Raw genomic sequence first — 20,802 nt, 5'->3', positions numbered from 1 at the left:
GCCTTGTGGTGCAAGGATGCAGGGGTGGAAAGCACTCAGTTATCATACGCAGCCACAAGGAGGTCTGGCAAAAGTCTCAGTGATGAAGTGGATGTGAATAAGTAGGGGAAGGCCTCGTGTACAAAGCAGCCTAGCGGGTCCAGCCACATGGACCAGCCAGTGGCAGCGGGTTGTAAAGAGAGACAGCTGTGGAAGGAAAACAGGAATGCACCTTTTTCTCTATTGCACACACACACACACACACACACACACACACACACACACACACACACACACACACACACACACACAGGCCCACAGGGAACAACCACCACCCATATCACCCACTTACTCGAGAAAGCTGGTGATGTAGTCTTTGCTGCAGGCAGACCAGGAGAAAGGGTTGGTGTTGGCTGTTATATGAGCAGCCATCAGTTTGGCTGTCTCGTGACCTTTGGTACCGCAAGAATTCCCAATCCCATCATGGTTCATCCCAAAACTAAAACAGAAAAAAATAAATAAGAAGAGGAATTAATGCAGCTGGGAGAAATGACCATCTGGTCTGAAAGTGGTAGTTAATTGCACAGTTTAGATGGGATCTCGCTGGACAGTTAAGGCTGCTGGATTCTGGATGTCAACCTCTGTGGCTGTAAAGATTGAGCTCATTGGCTCTAAAACAGCTGTGTGGAGGGGTCAAGGGTCAAACCCTGTCTGGGGCTCTGCAGGAAAGAAGTTCTAATCACCACTCGGATGCCTGTCTGTCAATCACTGCCTGCAGGTCTGAGCAAGCCAGGGAAGGAAAAGTCAGCACAGACTGGAGCGAGGAGTCAAGACCCTTTAGATCATTACAATGAGCAGCTCCAAACTTTGAACACTGTTCTGAAAGCTACGAAATAGTTTTTTTTCCCACTGAATTCATGTTGGCTATCAATGGTTGCAACAATTCATTTTCAGAAAAACTTCATCTGTCATTTGAGAGAAAAGTTTCTCATTACAGCAGGATATCAAAGCTTAACTTTCCCTCACAGTCTAGTGGTGCGAATCAGGTCTAATGTATATAACAAATCCAACCACATTGCACAGACTGAACCTGTTTTTCTAAGGCTGGCGTTTATGACATTTTACCCTACTCGGGAAATAAATCAGGCCAGTCGAAACCCCGCTGTAGTGTGTTTTTTTATACATCCTCTAGAAGCAGAGACTATTTTTACAACTGCCCCACAACAGAAGCAGACATGAGACATAATAAAGGAAATCGCCATCTTGCCTAACTCTCGAGAGAGGAATACACAGACTAATACATCATCATTATTTTGCTTTATATTCAGGAAGAAAGAGGCCGAGGTATGCGGACACTGACATTTGCATGAGGAAATATGTGCAGTTACAGTCTGCAAGGGGGGGGAAAAAAGACTATATGCAAGTCCGGCAAAACCAGGCAGTAAGTAATGTTTGTTTAAGAACAGGTCGTGAAAGTGATAAAAGGTTTGAAGACGACCTTAAGGAAAAAGAGGGCATTTGCCAACACCTAAAACTGCTATAAAAGGTGCTACATTTGTGGAAAGTTTCATTCCCAAAAATGTAAAAGGAAGAACTTCAAGTCCTGCTTAGAAATCTGCTGATATCAGCAGTGCCAATACTCATATTGAGGGATTTTATGCCACCAGAGAAGTTTAAGTTCTGAATTAAAAAAGGTCTTTTCAGTCATGACGTCATCAAAAGGATCCATGAATGAATATTGTCGGGGTGTAAGTTCATTGTGGATGTGCGTAAGGTGCCACGGCAAATTATGCTATAATCATGAAAAAGTATAAAGACAAAAAAGGAAAACTTTTACAAGCCATGATAAGGATTAACTAAGGGATAATAATTCTCAAGTCAAAGTAGACAGAGCTGCACCACTTTAAATTAATGAGACAAGTTCTGTTAAGTAATTTAAATGTGTGCCTTCAAAACCAAGCCATTTAAGGCCCTCTGACTTGGTCCCACCACCTCTGCAATACGCATCAGGGAGTAATGTCAAGTTTTATATTTTATATTAGGATCCTAAAAACTCTTAAAACTCACTTGTGGCCAATCTCGTGCGCAATGGTGAAAGCAGAACCGAGGCCGATGTCTTCATTGATGCTGCAGCTCCTCTCTGGCTCACACATTCCAGCCACTGAGGCCAGACCTAGACATACACACATAAACACACATGCCAGACAAACATACAAACACAAGGTTGAGGCAAAGCATTCTTAGGACTCGCTGTCATAAAACTGGGATTCCATACATAAGCTACTGTTTGCAGCAGTGCTGAGAGTCAGCTAGTCATGGCTATAGATTCACCAGGACAAGTCAAGCTTAGCATTTGCTCCTAAATGTTTGTTGTTTTTTACTTAAACGGGGATATTGCTGGAAAAGGTTTATACACTGGATTTCATGTAACTAGTATTCTGACAAAAAACTGACAGAAAATAGAGTTGTTTTTTCTCATTCCAAAAGCAAGACTTGGAGAAAGAGGCCGAGAGAAAAGAGGGAAAAGGGAGAGGAGAGGGCGTTTCAAGTTAAAAACGCTCCACAATCCAGGTGTCGCAGGTTCTTTTTCCCCTAAAGCCTGACAGGTCAGATAGGGAGACTGCTGGCTGGGGGCAAGTGATTACATCTACAGGTGACTGGAGAGTGGATCATATGACACTGCAAAGCAGGTGTGTGTGCGCCTGTGTGCGTGCGTGTGAGAGAGAGAGAGAGAAGTACTTTCTATTTATTTCATGTTGGGTTGAGGAGTTTTTCCCAGGTTTTCATATATTTGAGAATAAATTTAAGGGGAATCCTGTCACTCTGGATAATCTCAGTCATTTCTGTTAAGTTTTACTTGACATTTTAAGTAAATTTGTAAAAAATAAAATAAAATAAAAAAAATGCAATTAAATGCTGTTCAACAATGGCAGGAGAGGGTGCAACAAGATGAAAAATTAAAAGTGCACCAGTTATAGAAATATGATATGCTTTAAGCTTCCTCATTAGTTTGAAACAGCTCAGGTATTTCCATTGCAATTTAGAGAAATTACTTTTTTTTTTTACCATCACATCTTTTCTACTTATCATTACTGTCATTTAAAAAGGACACTTTTTAAATGACAGTAAAGCTAGTTGGATTCCGCTTTAGGATGATAAATGACAATAAAATACAGAAAAGCAAATACACATCACCCCATTCTGATGGAGAGCAGCATTACAGTTTGCATAGAGTAATAAATACACTATACTGACGCTCCACAGTGTGCAAGTTGTTGATATTTTACATTATTTTGCAGCGTACCTACTGAAATGTAAAACAACACTTTCATATAGTAAAAGATATGACACTACTGTGCTGCATAATATAGATTTTAAAAACAAAGTCACTTGTTTGGTTGCCATTATAATGTTTAATGTACCTTCTGTAATCACCATAAAAATGGAAAATGTCTCTGTACCCTCACCAATGTACCCTGAAATCAGTTTCTTTAAATTTCCATTCTCTTTATTCACCACACGGTTATCCAAAAGCTCCTGTATTTAACACCCTGAAGATACACGCTGAATGGACATGACTCATCACTACCAAGGAAGAACGTCAAAGGCTGAAAAGTGAGGCTGGTGTGTAAGTGCCAAAAACTGCAGTTGTGTATTGGCAACTTGGGCCTGGCTCCAAAAGCAAGTCAGGCTCCACAGAGTCCCAAAAATGAAAATACCCAACTTTACAACACAAAGCACATTTTTTTATAGCCGAATACATAGCAGTTTTGGCCTTATTGATAGTTCATATCTTAATAGCAACTTGGGGTTGCTATGAAGGGTGGTGAAGGGGTGTGCCATCCAGTCATCCACATAGATGGCAGGTGGAGCTGTACCCACTGGTGTCTTCTGAGTCTTACCTCTGCTAAATATTGTCCCTTCACTGGATCTTTCTGCCATGTTCGTGCTGTTGGTGCATTTTGGATCAAGTTATATGTCCAAGGAAGTTGTGCCTTAGCTTTGAGGAGTGACATTCTACTTTATTAGTCTGTTATGCAACATTAATTAACCGATACTGTGTTTGTCTGTGCCTTACAGTTTATAAATGTAGCTTGTAAGCATTAGCTGATAATTTAGCAGGCCACCCTTTCCTCTCAATAACAATGTGATGGCCAAAACACTAACAGTGAGGCTTCAAAAAACCCCAAATCAATGGGTGACATCACGGTGGCTGAGTCCATCTTTGATTTAGTCAGCAATCTTGGTCATCATGGTGGTCCACTGCTAGTTAAACCTTAACATTACACTTAGCCACACACAAGCTGGAAACCACATCACACGCCCACAATAATTAAAGTCTAAATGCAAAATAGCTAAAATAAACATCACAGCACTACATAATTAATGATTTGAGCCTAAGCATGTACATTCCCATGAGTCTTTGAACTTGCCACTGTGTAAATAACCCAAGCTACCACCACCTTGGGTTGCTACAATTTCAACTCACGTTGCTACTCTTTCTTTTTAATTTCTTTATTTTGACTATGTGCATTTAAGAGTTAAGTTGTGGACGTACTAAAGCAGCAGTATCCAACCTTTTTTGCGCCACGGCCTTTAAGGTGTCGCGGATAAATACAACAAAATAAAACTAGTACCCGTACCGAAAAAAAGAAGATTTATTCATAACACACGTGAAAAGAGCAAGGAAAGCCGAGTAAACGATAAAAACGATAACAAAATAACGCTGAAAACCGATAAAAACCCTGAAAACTATACATTTCACACCTGAGCCTCAACACTCACGGTCCGAGGCCCGGGGTTTGGGGACCGCTGTACTAAAGCATCACAGTGAGACTCAAGTCTGACTTAAATAAAAATTAGAAAATAGGGTATTAATATTTATATATTGATATGAATGAATATTTTTTCCTGAAAGGTATTAGCATTTAAAGTACCAAACTGTATTTACAAAAGACGGTACATTACTGTTTACTGTACTGTACATTCCCTGTATATTTTTTTAGCAGTTGATACAAAAACATCTTGCAATACAGTTGTGGGGATTTGTTTGGACTTTCATTCAAGAATTTTTCAAGTGCTTAACATGTGCATAAATCATGTAGATAGGAGCACAGTTACTGTCAACAGCTTTCAATTTTCTTTCTCTTGCGAATAAGCAGTTACCTCTGAATTTAGACAAATCAAACCAAAACTAAATGTCTGAATGGCTTCATGCAATGAACGTGAGCAAGAAAATATGTTTATTTTTATTCAGCTCGCATGCACCAGAGCGGTTTTCCAACTTGCAGAAGAAACTTTTGCAAAATGTTCTAATGATAAACTTTGCACACCTCTTTTTACACTGTTCATTAGCTACATAACATGTCGTTTGGCAACCAATGCAGCTTCACATCTTCCTGTAGCGCATGCATGGACTCCTCGCTTGCCTGCTAAAAGTGGCATGGCCTTTGTGTCCTCTTTACTAAGAGGCTAAACAAGAATAGACTCGCAAATCAGGAGGCCACTGAAACCATTACTGCAGGAAAAGAGGGAGCCTGAAGGTGAAGAGAAAAGGAGGAGAGGGAGGGAAAAGAAGAAAGGTGTGTGTGTGTGTGTGTGTGTGTGTGTGTGTGTGTGTGTGTGTGTGTGTGTGTGTGTGTGTGTGTGTGTGTGTTCGGGTGGGGGGGCAAACATGGAGTGTAAGCTGTTTTCTTAACTCCAGGGTGGACTGTGCATTATCTCCACGCCCATGATTACTCTGCGACCCTAAATGCCAGCAGTCTGACCCGAGAGCATGATCCCTGGGAGGAAAAGGAGGAGGAGCAGAGAGGGAGGTGGGGGTGAGACAACAAGGAAGCCAAGCAGATGCCAGGGCAATTAAAAAGACCAGGGAATGTGACGAATGCGGTCAATCTGTCAAACCACCCCTGAAGTCACGATATTACCTCCAAGATATACTGTGGTGCCTGCAGGCTCCAAAAAAGATAAGATGGGGGAAAAAAGAGCTGGGTGGGTAGGAAGGTTTGAGGTGGAACTGAACAACTTGAGACAGAATTTTTTTTTTTTTTTTTTTGGGGGGGGGGGGGGGGTGATCTGCCACCACTTGCTGTCCTTTTTCCACCCCCAGTAACACCAGAGCGTGCATATCACCCACTCCATCTCCCTCCTGCATACTCTAACACCCCCTATAATTGTCCTTTTCCATTTTCCTTTCAACCCCTCCTCTTCTTCTTCTCCATCTCCCCCATCTGCCACTAATCTCGTCTCTTCTTCATCCCTCCCCCCTTTTAAGTCTTTGCCCTCCTTAACTTTCCTGCACTTCCTTTCTCCCTTTCAACCCCCAGTGGAAGTGTAAACACTTTAGACAAACTGAGGTTGGAGGCAGAGGACAGAGACAGAGGAGATTTATAAACTAGAGGTGACCACAGCTGTCCAGGTTCAGGGCTCCTGGCCTCAACAAACAGAGGAGAAGCCACTGAGGAGCTATAATAACACAATGGAAAATATCCTTCTTATTATGTCTCACCGGATTTGTCGGATTTGTGTTCTTCTACACAAGATTGCGAAGGCTGCTAAATAAGGTTTTCTTGAGGACACGTTGAATGGGAAAATAAAAACCTCTCCAAAGAGCAGGAAAGGATAAACTCCAAAACTAGACATTTAATGTAGTCAGCATCACATAAGATTACAAAGGAAACCTAATTTAACATATATGAAATTTATATCAGCCTTTTTCACTCACCTAAGGTACCACAAGGTTTGTTCTTGTAGGTGCAGATGTCATACCTAAGAACAGGCAAAAAGAAGAAGAAGAAGGTCAGAATACTCAAACTGTTTATGTTTAATCACAGTCTGGTCAGGTATAATGTCACCTTTAAATCTTTCCCTTGTAAAGACAACCTCCCCTGTACCCTAATGGCTAGTTTTGACCCTCAGTATATGTTTGTTGACTATTAGAATAGCTTCTGGGTTTTTCCGAACATAGCTGCATAAGCAGAGACCCTCACTAACTTCTGTTATACACCCAGTCATTTTGTTTTATAAGCAGCCCTAAATATGACTGAAACTGCTCAGTCCAGAAAAGAGCTTCAAGTGTTACTCCTAACAATATCATATACTAGCTTGGGTTGTCAAGTCAATGGATATCCACTGATTGCACTAAATTTTTTTCCCATTCAGCAAGTGATTTCAAGTGGTCACGAGAACCTGGTCGTCAATAGGTTAAGCGCACAACACACTCAATGGGCAATCGTGGCTCAAAAGTTGGGTGTTCGTCTTGTAATTGGAAGGTTGCCGGTTCAAGCCCCGGCTCGGAGAGTCTCGGTCGTTGTGTCCTTGGGCAAGACACTTCACCTACCGCCTACTGGTGATGGCCAGAGGGGCCGATGGCGCGATATGGCAGCCTCGCCTCTGTCAGTCTGCCCCAGGGCAGCTGTGGCTACAACTGTAGCGTGCCTTCACCTGTGTATGAATGTGAGAGTGAATGAATTGTGTGTGTGTGTGTGTGTGTATATATATATATTCCATTATTATTAACCTCTGGCTGACCACTTTTAATTGTAAAAACTATAGGACAGGTTACCTGGTAGGAGGTAACCTGTATCTAAACAACAGTGGCCTGACTCAGACTGATTGCAATCACTCGCAGACAGATTGCTAAATGTTTGCAAATAACTGTTGTCTAATATTTAGGCGCAGAAATATTGCTAATATGTTTCAAGAAATCTGGGTCAATCTGTCCCGATGAACGCCACTCGTTCCTGACAGTCTATTGGTAAAGGTTATATTTTAGTTACATGCCGTGGGCTCTTTCACAGTTAATACAATAGAGCAAAAAAAAAAAAAAAAAAAAGGAGGTCAGAACACTCAGACCCACAGTGCCCAAGGAAATTTTTACAGGATTGCATTCAAATTAATGAGACAATCATACCAAAAGCTTTTAATCTATTAAAACCAAGAGCACAGCAACTTAAATTTTACCCTCCCACCACCTCCACCATCACCTACCACCCTCACTCCTTTGTCTTTGAATCACTCCTCTCTCTCTCTCTCTCTCTCTCTGTTCTCTTTTAAGTGACCCTACTTGTGACTTTTCTAATCCATTTTTGATTTATTCCCCCAATTTTTCAAAGGTTTTGACACCACCCATTTCAAAACAAAGGCTGGACAATGACATCCTTGTTTTATGCTAACAAGAACTTTCAATCATTCATTCACACTGATCCATGTTACCAAAGATCTGCAGGAAAAGTGTTTGTGGCTAATTTCATCACAGCTATAGAAGTGGTGTATTTTTATAAACCAAATTCATTTAAACAAGCCCATCCATCCATCGATTCATCCATTCTCTATATTATAATATAGAGAATGGATGAATCAATGGATGGATGGATATAATATTCTAATCCCCAAGAAAAACAATGTGAATATCGTATTTATTACTTGGATTTTGCTGTGAACAAACTGTGACAGATGATAGATTTGTAGACCAATGTTTGTTTGCAATGACCATCAGGTATAACAACCTAATGGGCCTTTTATATGTCAGAGCATTGGGTCTGTCAGCTTCCTTAGAGCTCATCTGTAACCAAGTATCTAAGTTAATTCATGCCCTCAAACTGAAATGTTTTTAAAAAAAAATAGTTTGTGAGTTAAAAGCCCTTTCCATGATTTTTTTGGTTTATGAAAACAATAACATTTCTCAGCTTCCTGCTAAAAAGGGAAGGCCAAAAAGGCAAACTCCATGACCACTGCAGGCAGGCTCTATTAAGCAGCCTTTGCTGTTTGTGCAAAGTGAAGCTAAAACCAATAATAAAGCCAACAGCCAAAGAAGCTGGAGGATATCAACTGGCAGACAACACGCTAGCACCAATGATAAAAAGGCTGTTTTATGCAAACTAGAGAATCAAAAACTTTGCCTTTGGCAATGTCAATCACAGAACCCCATCCTGCTTCTAGATAGAAGCAGCTGGAGGAGTATACACATCAGTTGCCAGGTTAAGTAGCCAAAACAGTTCTGGCAACAATAAAGTCTATTCCAGGTAATGACAGAGTTTTATTATTTTATGACATAAATTGCGGGATGACAGGTACATTACGTCCGTAACAGCACATTTTACTTTCAAAACGATGGCATTTATTCCCGTGAGCTATTACAGGTAAAGTGTGCACACAAGACCTGGACTTTTGGATTTTCCAGTGCTGTAGCTGTCGGCATTTGCTGAAGGCACACCACAGAAAATAACCTATATTTGCTCAAGATGAGAAAATTACAAATAAAGTAAGAACTGAAAAATTGTATTTCAACACTGGACTATTATAATGGTGTGTGAGCAACATGTTGTCCTGTTCTGTAGCTGTTAGCCAACTCTTACCGGGTGATTAGGACAGCATTGTCATGATGAGCCATCCCATTCTCTGGAATACTGTTTCCATCGCTGTGATGAGACAGGATGGACTTCTGCCACTTACAGAAACTGTCCAGAGACTTGTCAGCATGATGATTAATTTCCAGATTTGGCTGCAAAAAACAGACATGAAAAACAAAGTGATAGAAGAAAACGCAATTTCCATCAGCACCAAAAAATATTGGGTGATGCTAGATACGTGCGGTTCGTAATTATCCTCTGCAAATTTGAACTAAAATATTTACCATAGTTGGCAGTATTTTACCAGCAGGCATGTTCAAAAGGTTCTTCCAAATTTTGATATTTCATTTAAGCCCTACATTCATTTTCTCAACAGGCTTTGCTTTTTTTGCAGGTAAGAATGTGTTATTAACGACTTAAAGCTGAGGTTCACTCACTTCACCATCTCATGGTACAAACTGGTACCTTACAAAAGTACAGCCAGCTCCTACTTTTAACTTAAGTTGACATCTCTTCATCACAAACACAGATGTCAAGTCTTACCATCTTTCTTCATATTCCACTTTGGAAGGTTTTATACTACTTTTAAATAAAGGACTTTACAAGAGATACCTTTAATGTATCATGATGTTTTTCCCATGTTGTGTTGTGGCCATAGACATTATAAAGGATGGATGCAGCTACCATGAACTCATCCATTGGTTTATTATGTCAAGATGAGCAATTTTGCCTTCATCGACTTCCTGTTTTAAAATGAGTAACGTGATCAGCAGTAAAATTGCATCCTCGTTGGCCAATGACTTTTTAATCACAAGTCGAGCATACTTTGGGTAATCCTCCTTTGTGAAACACAGAATAAGCTAAATTTACAACTCAATGTTTTACTCAGCATGACTCAAAATGAGTGACTGAGCCCATATATACATCAACAAGGTTTTTAACAAGGTCAGGTCCAAGAGCAGGTTTAACTTAGAATTTTATAGGAATGCAAGTTTTTTTTAAACCACAGTTATTGCCCCCTTTATTTGCTTAAAAGAACGGAGGTTTAAGGCACTTCTCCATTTGATTTACGATTGATTAGCACCTACGTCCTGCTGTTTAAATGCAGGTTGATTGATCATTGGCAAGAGTGAGCACCTCTATAGCGGCAATTGGCAGTTTGCTGGCCTGGAGTATTTTGTTGTATGTTAACATTACACCACAATCAGCCCAGTGGATATCCCAGCTAATTCACCCTAAGATCAGATTGTGCAATCCTCAGAGAAATTGTAAAAAACCCAAGAGCTACATTTCAGACTCTACAGGTCTCAGTCCTTTGGACAGATGAGCCCAAATCTGAGACATTTGACCATAATGCACAATCCATCACTGGGTGTCAAACACAATAGAGATTTGACAGTGAAAAACTTTCTTTTCACATGACTTTATACCCAGAAACCTGGAGGCCTATTGCCTGCTGTCCAAAAAATAGCATTCACGCAAAACAAAAATGTAAAAAAAAAAAAAAAAAAAGCTCAAAACAAAAAAAGGGCACTGAATTTATTGTCATGCATTGACAGCTCTAAACACTGAGCCAAAGTAGAACGATTATCTGAATGAATTATTGGAGGAGTACTGTTAGGGGATCAGAGGGATGTTAGAGGACCAGATTTTGCAGAAGACATGGGTTTTGTCTTTGATTTAGGAGACGATGCAGTTGTAGTAAAGGTAAAACCATTTACAGCAGGAAGAAAAAGATGAGTCATAGGAGGAGCAGAGGACTTGCACTATTGGAAAACAGGGAGGAAAAGTAGCTAATGTAGAAGGACAACTGGGGACGTTATAGTGGAGTTTGGTAAATGCTTCCACTTCCATGCAAAGGGTAATTAAACTGTGCTAATGTCAGCTTACCCACCAAATAATTAGAAAACATTCTGCATGCAATGTGAATTTTCATAATGACTGATATACTAGTGCTGCTTCATATAATTTAAAGTTTGATTCCACTTGACATCATTTTTGGAACTGATGCTACAAAAAGAGTTGCTACACCCTTTCAGAAAAACAGATGGTAGGAAGACCCTCTGTTTCTCTCATCACACATACATGCACATGTATAGTACATGTACAAATGCTCAATAGAAGCTCCCTGAGGGAAGATACCTGAGCACGGCTTTCATGTGAAGTGGTGTCCATATGGTGAAGAGTCTTTCTACTCTCTACCCTTTCTACACAGAAGTTGCGTTATACAGTTATACACTCAATACAGGTGAGGATATAGATACTAGAAGACGTGGCTTAAAACAGAAAAAAAGAGACTTTCTCTTACCTGATCTTCAGTCAGAACAATCAGCCGGGTCACAATAATGTTCACAACATTTCCTAGGCTGGCATCACGGTAAAGTTTGGCAACCTGACCTCCAGAAAAGAAGAAAAGACACAAAGTCAGACAACTGTGCCACACTACTCTGCCTGTCCACGAATAACATGAGCAACAATGGAGAAATCATGAGTGTAGACTTGACCGAAAAAGTAGGCTCAAACTTACAATATTCATTACGGACAGGATGTAGTGCTCAATGTCTTTGCGTCCGTGGTAACCGACCATCATTTTATCAGCGACCACAAGCGTCTCCACAAAGCGCTCAGTGCTGATGGATCGCTTCTGTCTGTGGGTGCTGTTTGACAGCTTGCTGTAGTTTTGGGGCAAAGGCGTGCTAAGCTGGCAAGGTGCACTGGTTTTAATGAGGTCTGTGAATGACAGGGAGACAAAGACAGGTAAGAGTGAGGTAACAATCAGAAGCGTGACACATTATCTGTTTGAGAGAGAGCTGGTTTGTGTGTGATAGGTGCAGATATGGAATTTGCCACTTTGAACCTAGCAGCTAAAGTCTTTGTTTTATGGCCCAGCAGATGCTCTGGGAAAAAGCTATAAGATGCTGCATGTTAGGACATGCTGGCTTCCTGGTGATGACAGTCTTTGCTCTTTCTCATAAGACCCTGGCCGAATACCTAAATATCCACCTGGTTATTTTTGGTTCTAACTCAACGTATCTCAGCAAACAGAGCATTGGTGAAACTGAGAATTTTTAATTCTCAAGATGATTATTGGTCCTATAAATAGAATTTGTTCTTGTGTAAAGTCTTCTTTATGCACTGAAGGGCGTTATATGAAAGCTGGAGCAAGACTTTCTGTCACAGGTTGAAAGGTGTCCAGGCCAGGAGCAACTATAGCACACAAGAGGCCCGGTCATGTCTAACAGAACCTGGGCCTAGAACCAAACCAGCACTTCCTCTAACTTGCTATGTATAGTTATTCCTTTACGTCAGTTCCACCCACACAGAGTCCAACCCAGATGGAGGTTCACCAACCTGAAATGCCACAGCTGAACTCCTGGCTATGCTCTTGTGGTGAGGGAATGGCAGACATTTTATAAATAACATGCTGCTGTGCTTCTTCCAGGTTCCATTCACCAGAGGTGGTTGAGGATATGTTCTTTAAAGGCTCTATTAAATACTGTTCTTCCTCTGTTGTAATAACACCGTGCTTGTTGGGGAAGAAAATCAATGAAAAAAGCAGGTTAAAAACAGGAAACATTGGTACTAAAAGTACAGTCTTAAGAAAAAGCACTGTATTTCATAATCATTTTATTAAAGGAGCAATCCTAGTTTAGACACTTGTTACTCTTGTCTGTGCTCAGACAGGTGGACATGAAGGAAACTCAGGCATCCTTTGTTTCAACAGGTGAACATTTTCAAAATCTGCTTTTATGAATATATATGAAAAAAAAGAACAAACATTCAAGCTATATTAGAGTTATTGGTGAGTTCTGAAATCCAAGGGAGATAGTTTGAACCAAGCAGCCATGTCTCAAGGGAAAACTCAACTAAATGCCAAAAACTGCTTTTCATCTAATGACCACTTGAGGCTGGCTCAAAAAGTGACGTGCATAAAATGGTTTGGTTTTGTGAATAGTTTCCCACCATAACAAGTCTATGGTGGGACATTTTGTAATATAAATTAATCACTCTTGGTAATGGAATTATGGCCATGGCCACCTTAATTGACAAGTGTCTACTTTGCTATATTCCGTCACTCTTTTGTAGGCCTTACTTCTTTTAAGAGAAGTCACTGAATTGGACCTTTGGAGGTTCTGTGTTGGTGGCTTTTGGGAAATTTTAATGATGAAATTATATTGTAATTATCTGATAAACAATAAAGCTTGCTGTGAGGTGCACACTGTCCAAGATGTTTGGGCTTCAGTTATGAATGGAGATAGATAATCAAGCTAGCTAGCGTTAGCTCATAACTTGGACCTCCACCCAGTCATCCAAATTTGGTCGTTTCTGACTATAAAGAACGAACACAGCAGCTAAAACGCCAACACTCAAGCTTGACACTGATGTCATAGTGCCTGATTCCATCTTTTATTTACAGTGGACAGTTTGAACACAATGATTATTGGAAGCCATATCACAACTAAAGCCTACACACCTCCAACAGCCCTATTGTTTTCCACTTCTGACTGACGGATTGTCATGCTGACATCATAACAAAGTCACGTCAGTTTGAATCTGGATAGCAGGTGTTCCAAACCCTAATTTTTAAAGTCTGAAAATACTGGGCACATGTCAGGTGGGGAACATGTGAAAAAGATTTTGCTTTGTAGCAAGTTGTAAAAAAGTACAATCCAGAATTTGGGCAGCTAATTAAAAAAAACAAAAACAAAACAAGATAGTCATTTTGGAGTGTCCCTTTAAACAACTAATACATCCCCTTATGTGACCTCTTGCTTCTCATTAGGGACATGTTTTCACATATACAATGCATTAGTCACTAATCTGCAGTAAAATTTAAGAACCCCAAACAATCAGTTACATCCAGACCAGCATTAAAACATTCTTCTCCCCCTGTCAATGCCCCCTCTGGAGCATAACCTAGGAGAAGTCCTTCAGAGTGGGTTTATAGGAAACACTGGCTTGGCTTTGTAAAACCCACAATAAAAGCAATTAACCACATATCACACTAGCCTACAGAAACATTTTTGATGTAGGGTTTTAATAGTGTGTGATGTCAAGATCTCAAAATGTCCAGACAGCTGATTACATTAAAGTACAGACACAGTTTTGTCCATTTTTGGTGATGTAAGAAAAAAAGGGCAAACACTAATTCAATTTATGATACTCAGTGCTATGTCTTGCCAACACATTTGGCTAAGCGTTTCCCCCACATGATTACATTTGCCAATAAGAAGCAGGGCCTTTTTCTTTTTTTAACTTCTTTAGAGTTACTCTCGAGCATGGAGGGATAACAGCTTTTAAAATTTGGCACAATTCCGTGATTAGTTAAGAGGTACTGAACAGTCACACAGTCTGTGCTTAGACAGGATAATTAGATGCCTTATTAGAGCTGCTCAGTTTTGTTTTTGAACTGAAACCTGCACATTTATAGGCATATCATTTAAAGATCACACAAGGATCTGCTTAAGAAATGTGATCTCAACTACTCAAGTGTGACATCCAGCGCACAAGTGAGAAGAAAAGCACTGATGGTTATCACAATCAGATCACTGAGATGATGTGATTTTTTTCAACATAAACCTCAAGTCACTCCAAGCTGCCTGCAGGCTCAGTGCACCATGCGGAAAAAAAGCCAAGATTCTCTTAAGCAAACTGCAATAATCTTGTGATAATATTCTGCCGAATCTACCAAAAATCTACCAGAACCACAACCTAGTTATATCTGACATAAACATGGGGGGGGGGGGGGGGGGGGGGGGGGGCACTTTGTACTCACCAGGCCTTTGCAGTTGCTGAGTGCCACTCTAGTTGTACTGTGCTGATTTTGCAAGAATCCAATATAGTGACAGTTATCTACCATATTATGCCGCCACTCCAGCCCTTCTTTACCCCAGTACTCCACTGTAAAATGTTTTGACACCAAGTGGGGGTTGAGAGTCAGGTTTAAGTGAAAGTGCTTTCCATAGGCTGACAGTCTGTAGAACAGTCGGGGCTCCAGTGGGTCTAACGCGGGCTGGGCTCCCATCATCGGATCCACCGCCCCCCGTCTCCGTCGGCCTGGCCGGTGGTGCTTCACAGTGTAGCTCAGGAATTCTCCATTCTCATCCACCCGCACCGGGACAGTCAACTGGTAGTGCTGCAGGTAGGACAGGAACTCCTCTTTTACCAGGAAAAGAAGAGAATGGAACAGAAATAAGAAGATGTTATGAAAATAAGCTGTTGAGTACAGCAGAATTTTTTTTGTCCATGTGTCACCACCATACCTTGGGAGTTGTGTGAGAGTTTGCTGATACTTTGAAATTCAGAAGCAGTCATCACCACCAGGCTCAGTGTCCAAGTCAGCGTCTTCCACAAAATTTCCATAATTCAGGGAAAGATGTGACATGGGGTAGGGGTAGAGGGTGCTACAAATGGGTTAAAAGGACATAATGGGTCTGATGGCAGACCACAACAAGTCCATGGTGCGCCTCCTTCAATTAAAATGCTCTCACCGTGCTTGAAGGCTCATTCAGGTCTCAGATTTCTCCTGAAGATGAGCACTCCCACATCTCACCAGCCTCTGAATTCATGTCAGCAGCTCATACAAAACACTGTAATCCATCAGACGCAAACAGGAAGCTCTGTATCTTTGTCTTGACCAATCCATCTGCACTGCTGTGGAGAAAATTAAGCAGCGATTACCCAACGATAGCCCACTCTGTTAGTTGATTTATTGGTCGTCAAGTGCTAGATCAATTGGCTACTGACTATTCTAAAACTTTGTACTTATTTAATATCTGCATTTATATGCTTATACTGAGCAACTAACTATAGCAGGCTTGATGGCAAGCTTTGACTCCATCTGTGGTTTGTAATCAATGAATGAAAACGTAAGGCAACGCTGAACACCCCATATTACAGATTTCCACGAGGAGCACTGGTGTCGGTTCCATTTGTGCCAGTACCTCTTTAAATACACGGATGGCCGTTTAATGGCTGATACGCCGTGACAAAAACGTGGCAATACAATACAAATGACGTGTAAAACCCGCGCTGGAACGGACGCATACATGTCAGCTGTGCAAGCTGATATTTCTGCAGATTAGTTTTACTCACTGACGCGCTTGAAAGCAACATGTGCAAACTACAAACTGCAGCACACAAGCGGATCCAGGTGACACAGCGGTGACGATCCGAGGAAGAGACCGGACTCCAAACACGGGTGGTAGCCTTTTTGGAAAGGAGGGCTTTTCGCAAATGTTTCTTCAGCTGTAGCGCTCCTGCGGTCCAGACAGACAGACAACGCTACCTACTTGGCCACTCTGACCCAGACAGTTGGCAGCCAGCCCGCATGCATTACACCGGTACCGCAAACGCAACCCTCAAGGAGCGTCTGCAAGTCAAAATAGACCGCAGCTTTTGTTGCTCAGGGGAAGTTTGGTTGGTTTGTTTTCAGCAGCCGGATAGGCAAACTTTTGCAGATGTGGACCTGTAACGCTGCGAACTTACTGTGCGTAAATGCTGCCTAAAGTACGCCTTTTCCACGCAACGACCCCCCCCCCCCCCCCCCTTAAACTCTCTCTCAGCTCTTAGTGGTAAAATAGCTATTTTAACATTTGAAGTGTTCACACGAATCATCTCCGATTATTTTAAAGAGAAAAAGTAGAAAAAACATATAGTCTTATTTTCTTGACAGAGTAGATTTGAGCCCATTTACCATGTTCATCTTCATTGTCAGCTCCAATCCGAGTGTGCAGACAGAGCCCAGGACCAAATCACTTCTGCAGCTCTCAAGTTCCGCACACAGACCTCCTTTGCTCTCCTCTTTTCATCTCCTTTTGAACTCTGCCATCCTGTGAAGCCTCACTGAGATTCTCCCCTTCAGCCCAGACACCCGAGCAGCAACAGCAGCGGTGGTATCCCAGCCCAAGACTGTCTCACACACACACACACACACACACAAAAAAGCAGCTTTTCCAAGTTTTGGATTTCCTTCCGCAGAAGGTTTTATATGTTCAGTCTATCTTTATAAAATAAAGTTTGTGTTCATTGTGGTCGCTCTTAAAACCTTAAATATGTTTTTAAAAAAAAGTTTAGAGAAGCTGTGGATCCATGCAAACACCAGAAAAAGTTGGCTTACAATTCTGGAGCTGCTCCTCCTCACTACTACACTGCAGAGAAACCGGGTATGTCCCAGCTCCGGGACATTTTTTTTTTTTTGAGGGGGGGGGGGGGGGGGTGACGTCAGTGCAGAGGTGCCTCTCGTCCATCACTGAAACAGCGAATTTACAGAGCCGTCTTCAATTTCCACACGTTAAAGTCACCTGTTTTATTAACCAACTCTGTTCCACTGCATTACTTCACAGCTATAACTAGCTGTCACACAAAGCACACAAAATTATCATTAAAGATCAAACGTGTGGAGGACAACCCATTTTAAAGTATTCTGTTCATTATTAACTGAATACTTAATGTTTTCATTATGAACTTCAGGTAAGAGGATACAGAATTATGAATCAAACTTTCAAACAGGAAATGTCGTCCCTGCAATTGTAGAAAAACCAAGCACATGCATATATATTTCCATGTTATTGTACACCAAAACCTCTTTGAAATACTTTTTACTCCAGTAGATTTAGTTTGACACCCCTGTCAGATTATGATATTACATCAAACACTCATGATAATATGATACATTACAGACAGCATATTTTTAGAGGACCAGTGGGGCTCTTTGGCGCAAGAAGCCAAAGTATTCAATTACTTTCTTTAACCCTTGTATGGTGTTCGGGTCTGTGAGACCCGTGTCCAGTTTTTTTCAAAAGAAAAATTAAACAATTAATTATTTTTTCACGTGTAAATGTGTTGTGTCTTTCCACTCACTCCACTTGATTATAACTGATTTATTTATAACATTTTATATAAAAGAAAAACGAGAAGCACATTAATTCATAAATGTGATCTAACAAAGGTAAAGGGAAAAAATTAACCATGTTTGCTGTTCATATGTCTTGTAATTGGGATGAAGTAAACATCTGTTGAGTAATTTAACATAAAATTGTTTGATAGTGTTAATTTGGAAAGCCAAAACTCTAGCGGGTCCACCAGACCCATGAACACTGGCTGAGTAACAAAAATACGAACACCACACAAGGGTTAAGTAAAAAACAAGGAAACTATTAAAAGTCGATTCATTGATAGCCCATAATTCAAAAACAATGAATATGTACACTTTCACATTTCGCATTAACTTTGAACAAAGAATTAATCAAATAAACACGATTCTCTGGCTTTGCCTGTGTTAACCCTGCAGTTTGCTGTGTATTCCTCCTCAGATTACACTCAGCAGTTTGTAAGACATCATAGAATTTAATGTCTGAATCAGAGGATGTGGTCTGTTTGGTATTTTTTTAGGGTCTTCTGTGCAGGTTAATAGTATCCTGTGAGCTTTGTTGTAATTACGACCGCGTCTATCTTTAGCCTGTCGGAAATTGGAAATCATGCCTCTTCCAGAGTTTCAGTTACAGCTGCTCATTATGTACGAGCATGTATCATTACAGTCAGGTCGTCATTACATGCCGTCATTCACAGATGGAGTCGGTGTTATTCTGTTTTTTGGGGAGTAGCGCCATCGTGTGTTGAAAAGACCAAGGCAGGTTGGAAAGTGTAAATGCCGGCGTGGACCTGTCAGGTAGATCACTTCGTGGAATTTAATTGCAAATAATTTATTTTTGTTAAACTATTTAACTATTTATGCACACACTGTTTGACAGTCTGAACCCCCTGATTATGGTACATATTTGTTGCCAGTTGACCAAATTTTTTTGTGGAGTGTACCATCACCGTTTTAAATATATGTACACTCAACAAAAATATAAACGCAACACCTTTGTTACTGCTCCCATTCCCCATGGGATGGACGTAGAGACCTAAAATTCATTCCAGATACACAATATAACCATCCCTCCCAAACAGTGGTCACAAATCAGTCCAAATGGTAGTGGGCACATCTGCTATATTGAGATAATCCATCCCACCCACCTCACAGGTGTGCCACATCAGGATGCTGATCTGACATCATGAGTAGTGCACAGGTGTACCTCAGACTGCCCACAACAAAAGGCCACCCTGGAATGTGCAGTTTTGTCTACAGCAAAATGCCACAGATGCCACAAGCAATGAGGGAGCGTGCAATTGGCAGACTCCATGCGACGGTGTGTTGCACTGCATGAGGCAAATGGTGGTCACACCAGATACTGACCGGTTCTGGGTCCCCAGACCCCCAATAGCGCAAAAAACTGCACATTCCAGGGTGGCCTTTTGTTGTGGGCAGTCTGAGGTACACCTGTGCACTACTCATGATGTCAGATCAGCATCCTGATGTGGCACACCTGTGAGGTGGGATGGATTATCTCAATATAGCAGATGTGCCCACTACCACACATTTGGACTGATTTGTGACCACTGTTTGGGAGGGATGGTTATATTGTGTATCTGGAATGAATTTTAGGTCTCTACGTCCATCCCATGGGGAATGGGAGCAGTAACAAAGGTGTTGCATTTATATTTTTGTTGAGTGTATTTATTAAAGTATTACACATTTGCAGAGAATGCAGTGAGACATGGCCCAGCCATTGTTGTTTTATTTCCACACTTACACTACACTTGTTATAGAGTCAGCTGTTTTTATGTTTTTATTTTTTATTTTAGGAATCTGGTTAAAAACTATATGAGTCCACTTAAAATGTTATAATTTTCTTTGACTTGGCAGTCTTCACAGGGATTTTTCTCCCTGAAGTTTTAAAGCTTGCGCCTATATTTTTCAAGAGAAAAGATGGAAATTATAAAATCAGTTCACCTTGACAGTAAGTTTCCCTTTTCTACTACACTTTATTGTATTGCCAGCTGCCACTTAGATGCACTGGATACTTAGTTAGGTACAGTTCAATTGAACTCTTTTTTAATATTCAGAATTGCCTTAATTCTTCAAGGCACAGATTCAACAAGCTTGTGAGCAATGGAAACATTCCTCAGACCTTTTGCGCCACACTGACATAATATCATCACACAGTTGCTGTAGATTTGTCCATCCATGATTCAAATCTTTGGTTTCACCACATCCAAAAGGTGCTTCATTGGACTGAGGTCTGATGCTTGTGGAGGACATTCAACAACAGTCATTGTCACGGTCAAGAAACCATTTTGAGATGATCTGAGCTTTGTGACATGGTACATTACAGTGTTGGAAGCAGCTGTTGAAAGATGGGTACACTGTGGTCATAAAAGGATGGGCATGGTCAGCAACACTACTCAGGTAGGCTGTGGGGTTAAAACCATCCTTGGTATCAACAAGTCTACTAAGAAAATTTCCCTCACAACTTCACTTCACCACAAGTATGATCTAGTAGAAGTTTGGATGGATCCATGTTTTTACATTGTTTACACCAAATTCTGGCCCAACCGTCCTAATGTACAAATAAAGACTTATCATACC

General features: G+C 40.9%; 1 protein-coding gene across 4 annotated transcripts in view; it reads right to left on the bottom strand.

Annotated features, from left to right (window-relative positions):
* Window positions 1-17,473, bottom strand: part of adamts6 (ADAM metallopeptidase with thrombospondin type 1 motif, 6) — a 76,395-nt gene extending 58,922 nt beyond the window's left edge. The window contains exons 1-11 of one of the 4 annotated variants that reach the window (XM_026173121.2): window positions 17,026-17,473; window positions 15,821-15,983; window positions 15,593-15,733; window positions 15,106-15,488; window positions 12,681-12,855; window positions 11,857-12,059; window positions 11,638-11,721; window positions 9,336-9,481; window positions 6,704-6,747; window positions 2,047-2,152; window positions 332-478 (exon numbers count right to left, since the gene is read on the bottom strand). In XM_026173121.2, the coding sequence (XP_026028906.1) occupies window positions 332-478; window positions 2,047-2,152; window positions 6,704-6,747; window positions 9,336-9,481; window positions 11,638-11,721; window positions 11,857-12,059; window positions 12,681-12,855; window positions 15,106-15,488; window positions 15,593-15,692 (1,388 nt within the window). In that variant the 5' untranslated portion in view covers window positions 15,693-15,733; window positions 15,821-15,983; window positions 17,026-17,473. Of the gene's footprint in view, window positions 1-331; window positions 479-2,046; window positions 2,153-6,703; window positions 6,748-9,335; window positions 9,482-11,637; window positions 11,722-11,856; window positions 12,060-12,680; window positions 12,856-15,105; window positions 15,489-15,592; window positions 15,984-16,424; window positions 16,847-17,025 lie in introns of those variants that run through there. The other 3 variants (XM_080304127.1, XM_080304126.1, XM_026173125.2) reach the window with 3 other exon arrangements.
* Between the last annotated feature and the right edge of the window lie 3,329 nt (window positions 17,474-20,802).

The sequence above is a fragment of the Astatotilapia calliptera genome, chromosome 7 (genome assembly GCF_964374335.1).
Source record: "Astatotilapia calliptera chromosome 7, fAstCal68.1, whole genome shotgun sequence".
NCBI lineage: Eukaryota > Metazoa > Chordata > Actinopteri > Cichliformes > Cichlidae > Astatotilapia > Astatotilapia calliptera.
The sequence above is the reverse complement of the archived record's forward strand: the minus strand, read 5'-3'. Positions and strand labels throughout refer to the sequence as shown.